The following is a 15,296-nucleotide window of genomic DNA, read 5'->3' on the forward strand; positions in this document are numbered from 1 at the left end:
TGGCGGTAAGAGATTTGCGGACAATGAAGAAGTAATCGAAGCTGTAAATGGTTATTTTGAGGAGCTTGACGAATCAGTCTATAGAGATGGCATTAATAGACTGGAACACCGCTATGAGAAATGTATCAGCCTTGGAGGAGATTATGTTGAGAAATAAAAAAAAAAAATTTTTAAAAACCTTGTTTTTCTTGGTCAGGCCGGAAACTTATCAATCCACCCTCGTATATCACACCATAGACGCAATTCTTATAATGGACCCAACAAGTTATAGAAAACAGGAACAAATATATGAACTTTTCGGAAAATTCAGATTTAGTGCAAGGAAATGTCACAAGAAGATTGTTAACATTCTTATCACTTAAGTTTACAACGGTTGGCAAATGCGTTCCAAACAATAATAAAAAATAATGGAAGCCAGTGCCAACACAAGGAGGTCACCTTTGACCAATAAAGAAACGTGGCAAATTAATGATATTTCAGTGGAATAAAGGAAAAACGTGCCCGATTGTTCTGTTCTTTTGATTAAAGTTTCATCAATTACGTTCAATAACGCACAATTGGAAATTGTTCATCCGTAAAGAACAAGAAAAAGGGCAAATAATGCACGATAAAGTTATATTTGTTATATCTAAAATGCCACATAATTTTCGCTAATTTAATACCAAATCCAAAAATTTGTCGCTCCAGCAGATTTCTGATGATGGCAGTAGACATAGCGTATCTCAAAATAGAAATGGCATAGAAAAATACCGTTAGAACTATAATTTGTGGCTAATTTGTTGCTAAATCTAAAAATATGTTGCTCCAACCAATTTCTGATAGAAAATAGACGAAATACTAGCATAATATCAAGCTAGCACTACATATAGCGTATCTCAGAAAAGAAATGCCATAGAAAAGGGTAGGTGGTAACGTTTACCCATTTCGCCGCGAGTCTCAATTAGCTTTGCCAATACTTAAGAAAGTCTTAGTAACCAAAATTCGCTTATAATAACACCGCAAATAAAAACAATCCGTGTATTATAACATATTATTGAAAACTATGTATCTTTTAATTTTGATGGCTTGAATTCGAATGTAATTAAAATGAGTTTTCTCGAGAAAATATGGTCGAAATTGGCTCGGAAGAGACTGAAGATAAATATTATATATAAAAGAAATTATTAGTGCTGTCAGCACAGGACAAAGTAGTATTACGTAGTTAGTATCAGCAATTTATTATGCTGAAGTGTACGATGTGTTGCATACCTATTTACAAACAATTCCTTTAAAATTAATTTTTCAAACAACACAAAGTAAGTGATCAAACAAATTCACAAAAGTGAATTTCGACTACTCGAAGCAATGGTTTCGAGCTCACGGTGACTAATAGGAGGGGAAGAACTTGTCTATTGTAAAATAAGTAGTTAAATACGACCTCACACAGATTGACTTACCTACATCTAGGTATTCTATACTGTTAATAACGAAAATTTAACTGCGACATAACTTTGTTACAAAAGCTTTTAGGTTTACCAATTTTACTGCGGTATTTCTATAACAAGATGCGCTGGTACAAATACAATTAGACTCTCATTTAATGTTGGTAAACTTCAAGAGTTTGACAATGTTTTATCAGTCCTTACACCAAGAAAACTAAATTTTTATGACAACGTAAAAATTACAATTTTCGAGTGTAAATGACTGAATTTGCCGTTGAAATAGTAGAATTTATTAGGTAACTTGTAATAATCTCTATTTTGACATGTTTCTTTAAAAATTATTTCAAGTTTCTTAATTATTACAATTAAATTTGTAATATCAACTACAATATATAGTAAATTTATTTCTGCTGGGATTTTATTTTTACAAATTCGGGTCCAAATTTTAATTTTTATTATTTTTGCTTACGAAGCAGCGAGCTAGTGGGATAAATTGTAAATATCGCTTTAATATTTAGGTAAATTTTCCTTTTTCATATTCTACGTGTATACATACATACATATATGATGGAAATAATGCACAAAAACGAAACGAAAACGAAATTAATTGTTTACACTGATACAGTAAACCAGATCCATTTTTACGTACATCCTAATGCTGTGTTTTTGTTTTAGATACATACAATTTCTGAAAATATTCTTACCATAATTTACTCAAATCAACATTTCTTGCGTGATTTGAGAAAAAAATAAATATGAAGTTCGAAATAATTCAAAGATTAAATAGTTTTACTCCAATAATAACCCACCATTCATTATATAAATTACCACATTATTAATAAGTAATTAATAGATATGTATCTACAGCTATATTTATGATGACCGTTCATCATTAGATTTTATTAAAGACCATCATCGTATATAACAGGATTGCTTCTAATTGCTAGATAATTATTGATAGGTAACTTGTTTACGAATTAATTCTAATATAAAAAATTAAACCTAACAAAATATATCGGCACATCTTACAAAACCTTAATTGATTTTATTGATTATAAGACTCAAGAGTAATCTGTCTTTTTTAATTACCTAAAAAAGCTTTGCGAAAATGTTTCGCTAATTAAATTGCCCTTTTAAAAAAAAATCTTTCTTCATTACAGTAGATTTCAATGGAATAATGAATCCTATTGACTGCTTTGATAAATTCTCTGCAATTTGTTAATTTATTTCAAAAAGCACACTGCATATGCCTTTACGCAATTTAAATATGTATATTCAATATATTTCGTGAAGATGGTTTAATATAATTCGCTATCAATAATAATAACCATTCTACATCCGCCATTTTGCTTGCATCTTCTCGTTAATAAAATGATCATCGAAATAAACAGCAGTATTATAGTTTACATTCTACAGCATACAAATTACTAGGGTATGTAAAGTTTTTTACCTTTTTTAGTCCACCAAACCATATTTACAGCCCACACTAAACTTATAAGTCCTTTCTTCGAACATTTATGTTCTTGCCGCACGACCAATTTTTACAATAAACTATCGTTTGTGAAACGAACTCACAATCAGTTTTAGAAACATTATAAAAAGAACAAAAAATATCTGTGATTATTACCAACTAATGGCACTTATTTGTCACCGGTGGTGGCATCTGTACTTTTCGGATTAAACCAGAACACAATTAATTATCATAGATAAGCTGTCACTACTATATTATCTATGCTACTATTTATAACCTATGATTTATAACTAATAAATGTATTGAATAAAGAATAAACAAAAATTTATAACAAATAGGGAAAATGTTATAAAAATACGCGCGTTTTTTGGTATATATAATACATGGTGGTGCACAATAGTACACAAAGAACCAATATCCGACTATTCTTTACCATATCTAAAATGCTAACCTCCAATTTGTAACTGCTTTGAATTGTATACAATGTAGTTAAGAGAAAATTTAAAAAAATGATATACAACAGAAATGTTAACGACGTATTAAGTCTTTTCAACAACTCGGAAGGTTTTGTAACCGTTTGTGCACCAATGGTGCGGTATAGCAAGTAAGTAGGAATGCTGTGACTCTTAATTCAATCTTATAACAAATATCTTTTATAGGATTCAGTTTAGAAGTTTAGTAAGACAATATAACTGCGATCTGTGCTTCTCCCCGATGATAATGGCAGACTCTTTTTGTAAAAGTGAAAAGGCTAGACAAAATGAGTTTTCAACAAACAGAAGTATGTTCCTATATTATGAAGTAAACCAACAATTTTGAAAATGTTTTTGCAGATGATTCCCCAGTGGTTGTGCAGTTTGCAGCTAATAATGCTGCAGATTTTGTTGAAGCAGCAAATTTGGTTGCACCGTATGTTTATTTGTTGTTACAATTTCATTACTTATAAACAATTCAATATTTCTAGATATTGTGATGGTGTAGACTTAAACTGTGGTTGTCCACAACGATGGGCAAAGCAATTAGGTGTGGGATGTGCTTTACTTGAAGATCCTCAGAATATATATAACATTGTCAGAGAATGTAAGAACCAAGTTACTAAACCATTCACTATCAGTGTTAAAATGAGATTGCTAAATGATTTAAAGTAATACACACAGTATGCTCTTAATGTGCAAATTAATTTGGTAAAATTTATTGTAGAGAAACTGTAACAATCTGCAAACAACTGGAGATGTGTGGTGTCAGTTTTATTACTTTACATGGTCGAACAAAATTGCAACAGAAAGGTGAAGCAAATATTAATGCAATTAAAACTGTAAGAGAAAGTATCAACTGTCCATTGATAAGTAATGGAGGAGTTTTAGACTTGGACGGATGTAAAGAGATGCATGAAAAAACTGGTTGTAAAGGTACAATTTGCTATTAAATGTCTATGTCCATAGCAATCCTTAAAAAATAAGAATTTCAAAGACCTTCTTGGTTTAATAATTTTTGTATTGGTATATTCTGTTGTTCTTCTTTTGAATGTATTCTTTTTTTGTATATTATGTGATTTTGTAGGTGTTATGGTGGGAAATGGTATTCTAACAAATCCAACACTTTTTAGTGGTTCAAATACAACTACAATTGCATGTGTACAAAGTTGGATAGACATTTGTTACAATTCAACTTTAACATTGGAAAAGTACAACATCTTACGACAGTCTAAACAGATTCAAAATCCTGTGATTCCTGAAAGACCACTTAACTTGACTTTTCAGTGTTTTCACCATCATTTAGTGTTTATGCTAGAAAAAATTTTGCCTCGATTTAAAAGACGAATTTTTAATGGTTTGCAAACATTTTCAACTGTGTTACACTTCTTAAAAGAAAACTTAGGATTAACATGCAAACTTTTTGATGAGGAAACGTTTATGAATAGTTGTGTTTTAGATATTAATTACTATAATTTCCTAAATAATTGTACTGAAATAAATTATTATAATCACCAAAATGAAGGAAAGTTTTTCAGTGAAAAGTGCACTTTCAGTGATGTATATGACGAGGAAGAAAATATCTTAAACATATTTTCTGAAACAACCAAATAAATTTTTTTCAATTGTTTTTGGTTTCATTCTAATTTAAGCCCTACAGAAATTAAAAAATAAGTTTAGTACATTGTACAAATAAATAAAAGAATTGAATTTTTCTACTACGTTTCAGAAAACGTCGCATACTTTTAGAAATCGTCAAATAAATGTTTTTAATTTGCCCCTTATTTTTTCCTTATACGACACAAATACCAATGTTTCCTCCAAAAGCATCATATACAATAAATCGATTAAATTATATACAATTCATTTTGCAATTACTTTACATAATAAATATTATACATTTTAAAAAAATAGTTTTTTTTCTTTTAAAAATTGAGCCCACTATTGCCACATCATAAAACACAAGATCGCCAACCAGCCGAAATAGCTCAGTTGGGAGAGCGTTAGACTGAAGATCTAAAGGTCCCCGGTTCAATCCCGGGTTTCGGCATCACATTTTTTGTATATGCAATATTGTTAACTACATTAACATAGTATTGGAATGTATTTAATTTATATAAAACTAGTTAAACGATTATTGTGAATGCTAAAATTAGTTCAAGTTGAGATAAAAACCGACATGAGCATTTTTCGGCTACTCAATTAAATACAATTTTTTAATTATAGTTTAGGATTAACTAAAAACAAAGTTAATAAAAAAAATCAATCATAATTTAAAAATAAAGTAAAACCAGGTCCCACCGAGATTTGAACTCGGATCGCTGGATTCAGAGTCCAGAGTGCTAACCATTACACCATGGGACCGTACTGGCACCTTTTGTATAGAATAAGGTAATGATTCAATGATATCTCTATATTCTATTAAATATATTATTATTATGTTATTAAGATCTTTATATTTATAAAAAATTAATCATTATCGCTTATTAATTATGCTACAAACAATTTTTCATGTGTTTCAAATCATAGATAAAAAAAATGAATTATAATCCATAGATAATATAACCTACAAACTTCAACTTCAATAATTGTTGTAGTTGGAAACGGCAAGAGAGGTAATTTCTAATAATCTGTAAATACTGCGTTCATCTTTAATATAAAAATATACTAAGTCAAAAATGCAGTATTAGAAGGATTATTTGTCCCCTTTTCTTCATATATATTCGTATATTCATTTCTTATATTTATGTAAAACCAATTTTTTTCAGCTTCATAAACGATGGCCAAGTCAAAAAATCATACAAATCATAATCAGAGTAAGTAGAATAAGTACATTAGATATGCAATAATAAATAAATAATATATAAATATTCTAGACCGAAAAGCTCACCGCAATGGAATTAAAAAACCCAAAAGGTACAGGCATGAATCTACTCTTGGGGTAAGATAGAAATAACAATCTAAGCATATTTTATTAAATATTAACAAGCATACTTTTTAACAGATGGATGCTAAGTTCTTGAAGAACCAACGGTTTTCCAAGAAACACAATCTTAACACGAAGCAACAGTTAAAGAGAGCAGCTGAAAGGAAAGCAGAACGTGAAGCAAAAACTAAAAAATGACCTGTAAATTAATTATTGATAATAAAGGTAATATTAAGGGTTAGCAGTCTGTTTTTATGTATCCAAAACAAACACCACAGAAAGATGTTCTTTAAAAAATAAAGTAAATTAGAAAATTATCGTAAATTAGTTCTCATTTGCCTATATAGTTTAATTTGCCCATAAAATTGATTTCCTAAATGTACAAATGATATGTAAATGCAAATAACCACATGAACTTTAGAAAGAAATATTTTTCTATTACAATACAATTTATATGAATAGATTTATTAACTGAAGTGCATTATTTTAAAATATCCTCATAATTATTGGTAAGGAATTTAAATTAATCTCTTTTAAAGATAAGCATGTCATTCTGTACATTCTTATTTATTGAATAGGGTAACAAAATTAGAAATGTATAAATAAAAACATAAATTAAAAAAAATTGATATATCACATCATTTGTTAAGGAAATCGTCAATTTTTGAGCATGAGAGAGGTGCTACTTTTCTCTTTTTAGAGCACACAGCCGATTTTGAGTGGTGTCTTTTCATTCCAACTATTACCTTATCCTCTCTCTTCGGGGATGAAGCAAGAAAATCATCTCTTATGTAGCCTCCCATGCCATCATATGAACCCTGAGGCTTTTTTGCAGGTTGCATTTGACCAGACTGAGAAGCAAATACTGAGGGCTAAAATAATTTCAAGTTAAATTAAAATCAGAATCAAATTCTTTGTTCTTCCAACCTTTTGAGACAGTGAAATTAATGATTTTGTTTTTGTTGTATTTATAAAATTAGTAAAACCTAAACTGTTTGACTTTACAGGCAAGTAAGGGGAATCTGAATCATTTATTGCTTTTGCTTTCTCATCCTAAAAAGAGACAATAAAGTGATAACATCTTTCTTAATGATTAACTTACAATAGAAGGTGAATCTTTCATTTGTACTTTTCTAGTATCCTGTAACATTGTCATGTCGTGCTGTTTTGCAGGTGCAGGACTTTCATAAATAATTCTTTGCAAACTTCTGTTATCATCTACATTGGAAATAGATACATTACTATCTTCATCTTTCTTTTTGCACACCAACTTTCTCAATTTTTCCTTTAAGTATTGTCTTTCTGTCTCACTTTCTTTGTAATTTTGTACTTCTTGCCTTAAGGAAATTAAACAATAATAGCTTTTTTATCTAAAAATCTTTGTAAATTACCTAAGTTTATGAATCTCCTTGTGCAGTTCCGAGACTTCTTTTTTGGATTGAGATGCCACACCTTCTGCATCTTTCAACAAAGAATACAGTTTCTTTTTTTTCTTGTCAACATTAACCAATTCCCTAAATGTAACTTGTTAAGAATTAAAATAATACTTTAAAATGTATTAAAAACCTTTTTAAAGTTGCAACTAAAAGTTGAAGAGACTGGATGTTATTATTTTCCCTCAACATATTATCAACCTCATCTTTGGTTCCTGACAATACAATTTCAACATGCTCCATATCTTTAAGCTGTTCTTTTAATCGTTGCACTTCATCTGCCAACTTTTCTCTTTCTTTGGATCTTGCTTTAAAATAACTTATTTGGTCCTTAAGAGCAAAACACACAGAAGAAGATGTTGCTAACTCAGATTGCAATGTCTTTACTTCATTTCTGTAGAAATATTTAAATAAAATGAAAGCTACAGTCTTAAAATAACAATCCTTTTACTCACTTAAGACCCATATTCTGACTTTCAATTTTAGTGTATTTCTCTTTGAGTGACTTCAAGTCCATTTCTTTAAGTTTAAGTTGGAAATTTAAGTTATCATACTTGGACTGCAAAGAAATATCATCTTGCACATCTGATACATTTGCTTTATTAAAATAAACTCTGTGAATTGTCTTCTCAGTTGCTTTATGCCTGCACTGGGGGCATGTACGAGACCTGAATAAAATGATAATTAGTACTTTTTTGACAATTAGAAATTAACTTACTGTCGAATCCACTGAATCAAACAAACATAATGGAAGATGTGACCACACGGTGTACTATGAGTTTCGGTGACGGTATCAAGAGAATCATTACAAATAGAGCATAAAATGTCCATGGCAGGTTGTTAGGTTAATCCTATTGTGATTTTGCAAAGTATTAAATTCAATCAATCTCACGGACAATGGCACGGAAAAAAGGCTATATTAAGATTAACATAATTATTTAAAACACAGGTTGCATGAGTAAAATAAATTAAAAAAGTTGTAATAAATATTTGTTGTCATACGTTAAAATTGAAGTCGGTAAAATTCAAAACTAACCGCTATAATAGAATTAAATAGAATAAGAATAAATCAACAATATCAACCACAGAAACATCAAACATTTGAAAATGTATTCAGTTTGTGGATCAACTGCGTACATAAGTTCCTTAAAAAAAAGTAAAATTTAATAAAATGAATTTCTTTAGTAAGTAAATGAAGATACCTGTACAAACTTAAGATGCTAAATATACAATTTGCTGCTTTTACGTTTTTAATAATTTTTTATATTAATGATAATTAAGGATAGCGAGATCAAACTTGATTCTAAGAGACACTACCTTATGATGACACTAATCAAATCAGGTTTTTAGATTTTTGCCGAGGTGTTATGGTGTGTTGAGTGGTCAATTATACATTTATATGAAAAATATAATTATATAGTTCAAATTAATAAAGTTAAGGCAGGAGAATTCTCAAAAACTATTTTTGATTGGACTACTAAAAATGAATTTGTCTCAATAACGCTATTACTGTTACTTTTTCGAAATCTAACCTCAAAATAAATGAAACACCTAAAAAGTAAAGTGCTGCAACTAAATTCTCACGAATATTTGCATAAATGGCACAAAATGATACAAAGTCAAACCATATAAATAATAGTGCTCGTCTTCAACCAGCTAATTTAGAATGTAAAAATTTACACGATTACTTAAAAACACGATCTCCGGCTGTACTTGAAAGGCTTTACAACCACCCTACTATTTGTTTGGCTGTGTATAGGTATAATTACAAAAATGTAATACTAATTATCCGATTTTAATATAACTTTTACAGAGAGTTACCTGAATTAGCCCGTCAATATGTTATCAGAATATTATTCGTGGAACAACCTGTTCCACAAGCTGTAATTGCTTCATGGGGCCATCAAAAATATGCAAAGTACATGATATTGAAGTCAGTCAGTGTTTGTTTAATAAATATTGAATATTTTTAGGGAGCATTCACATGTTTGTAATGTCTTAAGTGAATTATCAGTTTGGCAGGAAGCAAGCATAAGAGGTGGATTAGCAGGATGGCTTTTGTCTCCCACATTCAAAAGAAATTTGAAAATTGCTCTTCTTGGGGGGTAAATATTGTATCTTATTTAGCATGGCAGGTATAAAATTATCCTGTATTATTCTTATTTGTAATTTTTAAAAGAAAAATGTAAAAATTAATTTTTTAGGGGAAAACCATGGACAATGTCATCAGCTCTAGACCCAGATAACAAAGCACGAGATGTTGCTTTTTTAGATGCTTATTCTGCAGAAAGATGGGAATGTGTTTTGCACTATATGGTTGGCTCACAACAGCAAGAAGGCATTTCAGCTGATGCTGTTAGAATTTTACTACATGCTGGACTTATGAAAAGGTATGTTATGTTAGTTTAATGTACAGTCTTAATTTCAATTCTTCAATAAACACAGGGATGAAGAAGATGGCAGCCCAGTGATAACTAGACAGGGATTCCAATTTTTATTATTGGATCGCCAGGCACAAGTCTGGCATTTCATTTTGCAGTATTTGGATACAGTGGAGCAAAGAGGACTAGATCTTGTTGAGTGTCTTACTTTCTTGTTCCAATTGAGCTTCAGTACTCTTGGCAAAGTAAGTGTTTATTATATATATATTTGGCATATCAAAAGATCAAAATTCAATCTCCTTTTTGAAAAGCTGTATTCAGATTAGCATGGGCAATTTGCCCCTGCAGCTATAAGTTTTATATTTTTTGTGTAAATAAAATAAAAGAAATGAAAAATATTTGACTTTAAATAAATTTTCACAAGAACTTATGCTTACTGGGTTGTGGCTTTTTGTATGTAAAGTGTTTTTATCAATTACCTGTGGTTGTTTGAAGCAATTTTTTAGAAGACACTGATGTGTTCTTATTATTCAGGATTACAGCACAGAAGGTATGAGCGCTGGTTTGCTCATATTTTTGCAACATCTAAGGGAATTTGGACTAGTTTACCAAAGAAAAGTAAGAATTTGATGTTAATAATAATCAATATTACATATATCTAATTGATGGTGATTTTAAAACTGTTAGAGGAAAGCCGGTAGGTTTTATCCAACAAGACTAGCTCTAAACATCACCTGCCTTCAAGATAAAGGAGCTATTGTCCTGGAAGAGGACACTCCAAAAGGGTACATAATTGTAGAAACAAATTATAGGATATATGCTTACACAGACTCCAATCTTCAGGTTGCACTTATAGGTCTATTTACCGAATTACTTTACAGGTCAGCTTTTATCACGTTTTATTATTTTTTATTTTATAAAATTTAGAATGGTATTTGTGCAGGGTGTTTTTTTTACAATGGAATTTTTAACAGAAGGAGTGACTTACATGTTACTAGAAAATTTCCCATTTTCAAGTCATGAGGCCAAACCTGCCTTTTGTAGTGCATAGATCCCATTGAAAAATTACCATCTTGTACTGTAACAATTGTAAAATAAATTGATGAAAATCTTTTATTTTTTCAGATTTCCGAATGTTGTAGTTGGTGTTTTAACACGAGACTCAGTGAGACAAGCCCTTAAGGGTGGTATAACGGCTGATCAAATAATTGGTTACCTCACACAACATGCTCATACCCAAATGTTGACTAATGAAACCAAATCTCCCCTTCCTTTGACTGTAATAGACCAGATCAAATTATGGGAGCTCGAAAGGAATCGACTCGTTTATTCTGAGGGTGTACTTTATAGTCAGTTTTTGTCGCAGGTAAATATACACCAGCTTTTTTGTTTCCAATTTCTACGAAGAAGATTAAACATAGGAGCAATAACTTATTCCAAAACGATTGAGTCGGTTGTCAAACACAAAACGTGTAAATCGGTTGCGCACTGTCTTATTGCGCAGCGAGCCATCGAACCAACTAATTAGTGACGCTCTTACTGCTCGTGCCGTACATTAAGCAAGCCATGTACTCCTATCTTTAATCTTCTTACCATCAATAATATCAATCTGTATTAAGTCATTCGTTTGATTCTGTTTAACAATAAAGTTATTAATGTTCTTTTGGTTTGTTATATATATATATATTTTTTATCAGGCCGATTTCAACGTTTTGAAAGAGTATGCTCAAACAAGCGGCTACTTGATATGGTGTAATAAAGAAAAGAGAACGATGGTAGTAAGCAAAGCAGGTCATGACGATGTTAAAAAGTTTTGGAAGAGGTACTCAAAGGGAAACTAGTTGTGAAATCTCCTACGATTAGTATTAGTTGGATTTAATACGTTTGTATCGTTATAAATGTGAATTATGGATAAAATAAAGTGATACGATATTTTTTTCTATCTGTCTTTTTTTTACTACTGTAAAGGATAATAGTTTCATTTAATGAGCTGAATAAACTGAGATCTTCACAGATAAAAAGCCTTATTGGATTTTTTTTGGAAAACAGGTTATAAATTAATGAAGATTCGAGGCCCATTCAACGATTATGCTTAAAATATTGCTGTACATTAGGTAAATGTCACGATTTTACTCTATATACTCTTTCACAATCCCTAAACTTCTTAAATTTTTTTAGAGCATATTGCAACAGATTGAAAATTTACGAGCGATTTTATGTATTTCCTATCATTTTTATTGCAATATAATTATTGTTGTATAGTTATTATTTCAAAACGGACTTGATTTCTGAATTTACTATGAGACTATATACACTTTCACAATTCTTAAACTTCTTAAAGTTTTATAGATCATATTGTAACACATCTAAAATTTATGAGCGCATTTTTTTTATATTTCCTAACATTTTTATGGCAATATAATTATTGTTATATCGTTATTATTTTAAATCGGACTTGATTTCTGAATTTACAATGATATTCTATATACTCTTTCATAATCCTTAAACTTCTTAAACTTTTATAGATCATATTGTAACACATCTAAAATTTAGGAGGGCTTTTTGTATTTCCTATCATTTTTATTGCAATATCATTATTATTGTATAGTTATTATTTCAAATCGGACTTGATTTCTGACTTTATTACAATATTCCATATATATTTTCACAATCCTTAAACTTTATATATAGCAGATCAAAAATTTACGAGCGCTTTTTATATTTTCCGCGACATAATCGCCAAGTTTTCTATAAATTGAACACTTTATTATTGATTCAAAAGTTTAAATTTTTGATATCTCATGCAAACTAGGTCATCAAACTAGCTATTTGCTTGATACTTTTGTTTTATGACTTGTGTCTTATCAGTTATCTCTACTTTATTTATATGTAAAATATTATATTTACCTACATTAACAGATTGTAATTCTCTATATAAATTTCAAAAAGTATGAAGAATGAATATATTCAAAGCAGCAAAAAGCATCGCGTTAAAACAAAGAAAAAACGGTTATTGGTAGGAGAAAAACATCTGACAATAATTAGTTAATTACTGTTTCTTATTCACTACCAGACGAAAGGTTGTTATCATATTTACCACAACATCAGTGTTTATATTTTACAATTACCAGTACAATGGCTGAGAAAGAAACGTTGATTAAACATATAAGAAAACTATTACATAAACTTTCACTAACGGAAAAGTTAATAAACATAACACCCAGTGCATTAAGTGGGGATGGTTATTTAGGTATGATTACAAAAGTATATCTGGTAGCAGTGAATAATAATGGGTCAACCAAAACATTAAATTTAATAGTGAAAAGTGCTACAGCAAACCCTGGTGTTCGAAGCCAACTAAGAATCGATGTGGCGTTCAAAACCGAATCGATCTTTTACGAAAAAATCTTCACTGTTTTTGACCGGCTTCAAACGGAAAATGGGATCACAGAACCATTTATATCTGTCCCATGTTACTATACGTGTACGGATTATTTGGACGAAACCCTTATTTTAGAAGACATGAAGGAACAAAATTATTTGATGTACAAAAAATCGACTAGCCTAGATTACGACCACATAATCTTATCTTTAAAAACTTACGCCAAGTTTCACGCTCTGTCTTTTGCCCTTCGCGATCAAAAATCGGATATTTTTGAACAACTGAGACAAGAAGTTAAAACAACATTCACCAATTCGCATCCTAAAGAATTGTTACAGAAATTTATGGAAAGTAGTAATGCAGACTTGTTAGCATCATTAAGCCAGGATGAAAGAATTCAAAATAAAATGAAAGAAATCGTTAAAAGAAGTGTTGAAACACTACTGGACGAAGGGACACAAGAAAATGAATATTGTGTTTTTATTCACGGTGATTGTTGGTTAAACAATCTTTTGTTTAAATATGGGGTAAGTTAGTAAATAATTACTACATTCCGCAAAAAAATTAAACATATGTAATTGAAAAAGTAGACAAATGCAGGTGTTACTGAGTTAATCAATTAATTTGATTATGTATTTCATGTTGATAACAATAATCAAATGCTAAAGACATACCGTAAGTGTAAACAGATGGAATAATTCTTTTACTTGAAAACCATTAAATGAATACCAATTTACACATTTCCTTGTGAAAATGCATAAATAGGCATGTAAATTATATGTGTATATATTAATTTTCATACATTAACAGTTTCGTTTCATTCGCTTTAATTTTAATTTTTTTGTCTCATTTATTTACTCTTGGTAAAAAACAATTCTCCTTTAACGAAAGAAATAAATTTCCAGAATTCTCTGAAGCCCAACACTCCTACAGAAATGCGCCTTTTGGATTTTCAATTTTCAACGGTGGCTTCTCCCGCATCAGAAGTTTCCTCATTCTTTTTCATAAACATTGCCAACGAATTACTCGTTGATAAGCACGATCAATTTTTGGAATTGTACCACAAAACTCTTTCCGACTTTCTCGTAAAGTTGGGTAGTGACCCTAATAAGCTGTTCCCGTGGGACGGTCTCAAGCAACAAATGAAAAAGTATTCTATACGAGGATTGTTATCAAGTCTTCAAGCCATTAGATTATTAAGAGTTGAATCTGATAAATTGCCCAATCTAAACAATTGTACTGATTTTGATGATGTTGTAAAACAATTCGATACTTCTTTTGAAAAGAATGAAGATTATTATAAAGCCCTTAGAGATATTTCGTTACTTTGTGATAAATTAGGATACATTTAATGAGTACTTATTAAATATATGTATTCTTGGTAATATTGTAATTACATAATTAAAATGTATCTAAAAACTTTTATTAGTTTCTTTTTAAATACATCATTACTAATTGTTGTTAAGCAAGTATCAACTATATAATTAATAATAAGTCGGAAGTACAATGGAATTCGTTTATTATGACTCCGCCTATATTAACCAATCGATTAATATGAAGTAATTGCAGTGACTCCGTTTAAAATAACATATCGTTTATTATGACTGATTCTCATGAAATCATATCCGGCTATAGCGACCCAAATAATTAATAATAACATTTTCGCTCATTTTTTTTACCCTTCTTATGTATGTATTACAATTCCTCGTTCTTTTTCTTTTTCTGTTAATAATTATATACAATTTATAGTTTCTCTCTCTATTAAACTAAATAACTAACTAAAATAGAAATTTGTTTATTTTCTAAGAC

General features: G+C 30.0%; 5 protein-coding genes and 2 non-coding genes across 10 annotated transcripts; 5 read left to right on the forward strand and 2 right to left on the reverse strand.

Moving 5' to 3' along the window:
• Positions 1 to 3,161: 3,161 nt before the first annotated feature.
• Positions 3,162 to 4,995, forward strand: LOC108738335 (tRNA-dihydrouridine(20a/20b) synthase [NAD(P)+]-like). 2 transcript variants are annotated; one of them, XM_018471719.1, is made up of 6 exons: positions 3,162 to 3,496; positions 3,552 to 3,673; positions 3,726 to 3,801; positions 3,857 to 4,036; positions 4,093 to 4,301; positions 4,453 to 4,995. In XM_018471719.1, the coding sequence occupies exons 1-6, from the start codon at positions 3,402 to 3,404 to the stop codon at positions 4,977 to 4,979; spliced, it is 1,209 nt and encodes a 402-aa protein (XP_018327221.1). In that variant the 5' UTR covers positions 3,162 to 3,401; the 3' UTR covers positions 4,980 to 4,995. The 2 variants fall into 2 exon arrangements, with proteins under 2 accessions (XP_018327221.1, XP_018327229.1); XM_018471727.1 differs by lacking the exon at positions 4,453 to 4,995 and having other exon boundaries at positions 3,857 to 3,972; positions 4,093 to 4,184.
• A 347-nt stretch (positions 4,996 to 5,342) lies between these two features.
• Trnaf-gaa lies at positions 5,343 to 5,415 on the forward strand. Its single transcript has one exon. It is a non-coding gene; the product is annotated as a tRNA-Phe (tRNA).
• Positions 5,416 to 5,657: 242 nt separating this feature from the next.
• Positions 5,658 to 5,729, reverse strand: Trnaq-cug. Its single transcript has one exon. It is a non-coding gene; the product is annotated as a tRNA-Gln (tRNA).
• Positions 5,730 to 5,899: 170 nt separating this feature from the next.
• LOC108738375 (60S ribosomal protein L29) lies at positions 5,900 to 6,532 on the forward strand. Its single transcript, XM_018471774.2, has 4 exons — positions 5,900 to 5,980; positions 6,134 to 6,181; positions 6,242 to 6,306; positions 6,370 to 6,532. The coding sequence occupies exons 2-4, from the start codon at positions 6,145 to 6,147 to the stop codon at positions 6,487 to 6,489; spliced, it is 222 nt and encodes a 73-aa protein (XP_018327276.1). The 5' UTR covers positions 5,900 to 5,980; positions 6,134 to 6,144; the 3' UTR covers positions 6,490 to 6,532.
• Positions 6,533 to 6,842: 310 nt separating this feature from the next.
• LOC108739674 (E3 ubiquitin-protein ligase TRAIP) lies at positions 6,843 to 8,773 on the reverse strand. Of its 3 annotated transcripts, none has more exons than XM_018473693.2 (7): positions 8,443 to 8,773; positions 8,180 to 8,392; positions 7,858 to 8,118; positions 7,683 to 7,805; positions 7,421 to 7,628; positions 7,219 to 7,344; positions 6,843 to 7,163 (listed from the first exon to the last, which is right to left on the reverse strand). In XM_018473693.2, exons 1-7 carry the CDS (start codon positions 8,553 to 8,555, stop codon positions 6,930 to 6,932), a joined length of 1,278 nt encoding a protein of 425 aa, XP_018329195.1. In that variant the 5' UTR covers positions 8,556 to 8,773; the 3' UTR covers positions 6,843 to 6,929. The 3 variants fall into 3 exon arrangements, with proteins under 3 accessions (XP_018329195.1, XP_018329186.1, XP_018329202.1); XM_018473684.2 differs by having other exon boundaries at positions 7,394 to 7,628; XM_018473700.2 differs by lacking the exon at positions 7,219 to 7,344 and having other exon boundaries at positions 7,394 to 7,628.
• A 289-nt stretch (positions 8,774 to 9,062) lies between these two features.
• On the forward strand, positions 9,063 to 12,045 carry LOC108739663 (general transcription factor IIH subunit 4). Its single transcript, XM_018473673.2, has 9 exons — positions 9,063 to 9,483; positions 9,538 to 9,642; positions 9,698 to 9,829; positions 9,929 to 10,114; positions 10,170 to 10,350; positions 10,640 to 10,723; positions 10,793 to 10,986; positions 11,231 to 11,471; positions 11,803 to 12,045. The coding sequence occupies exons 1-9, from the start codon at positions 9,323 to 9,325 to the stop codon at positions 11,944 to 11,946; spliced, it is 1,428 nt and encodes a 475-aa protein (XP_018329175.1). The 5' UTR covers positions 9,063 to 9,322; the 3' UTR covers positions 11,947 to 12,045.
• Positions 12,046 to 13,004: 959 nt separating this feature from the next.
• On the forward strand, positions 13,005 to 15,018 carry LOC108738326. The gene is made up of 2 exons (XM_018471708.2): positions 13,005 to 14,014; positions 14,393 to 15,018. The coding sequence occupies exons 1-2, from the start codon at positions 13,241 to 13,243 to the stop codon at positions 14,837 to 14,839; spliced, it is 1,221 nt and encodes a 406-aa protein (XP_018327210.1). The 5' UTR covers positions 13,005 to 13,240; the 3' UTR covers positions 14,840 to 15,018.
• Positions 15,019 to 15,296: the final 278 nt, after the last annotated feature.

Source organism: Agrilus planipennis, unplaced genomic scaffold (assembly GCF_000699045.2).
Source record: "Agrilus planipennis isolate EAB-ADULT unplaced genomic scaffold, Apla_2.0 scaffold25, whole genome shotgun sequence".
NCBI lineage: Eukaryota > Metazoa > Arthropoda > Insecta > Coleoptera > Buprestidae > Agrilus > Agrilus planipennis.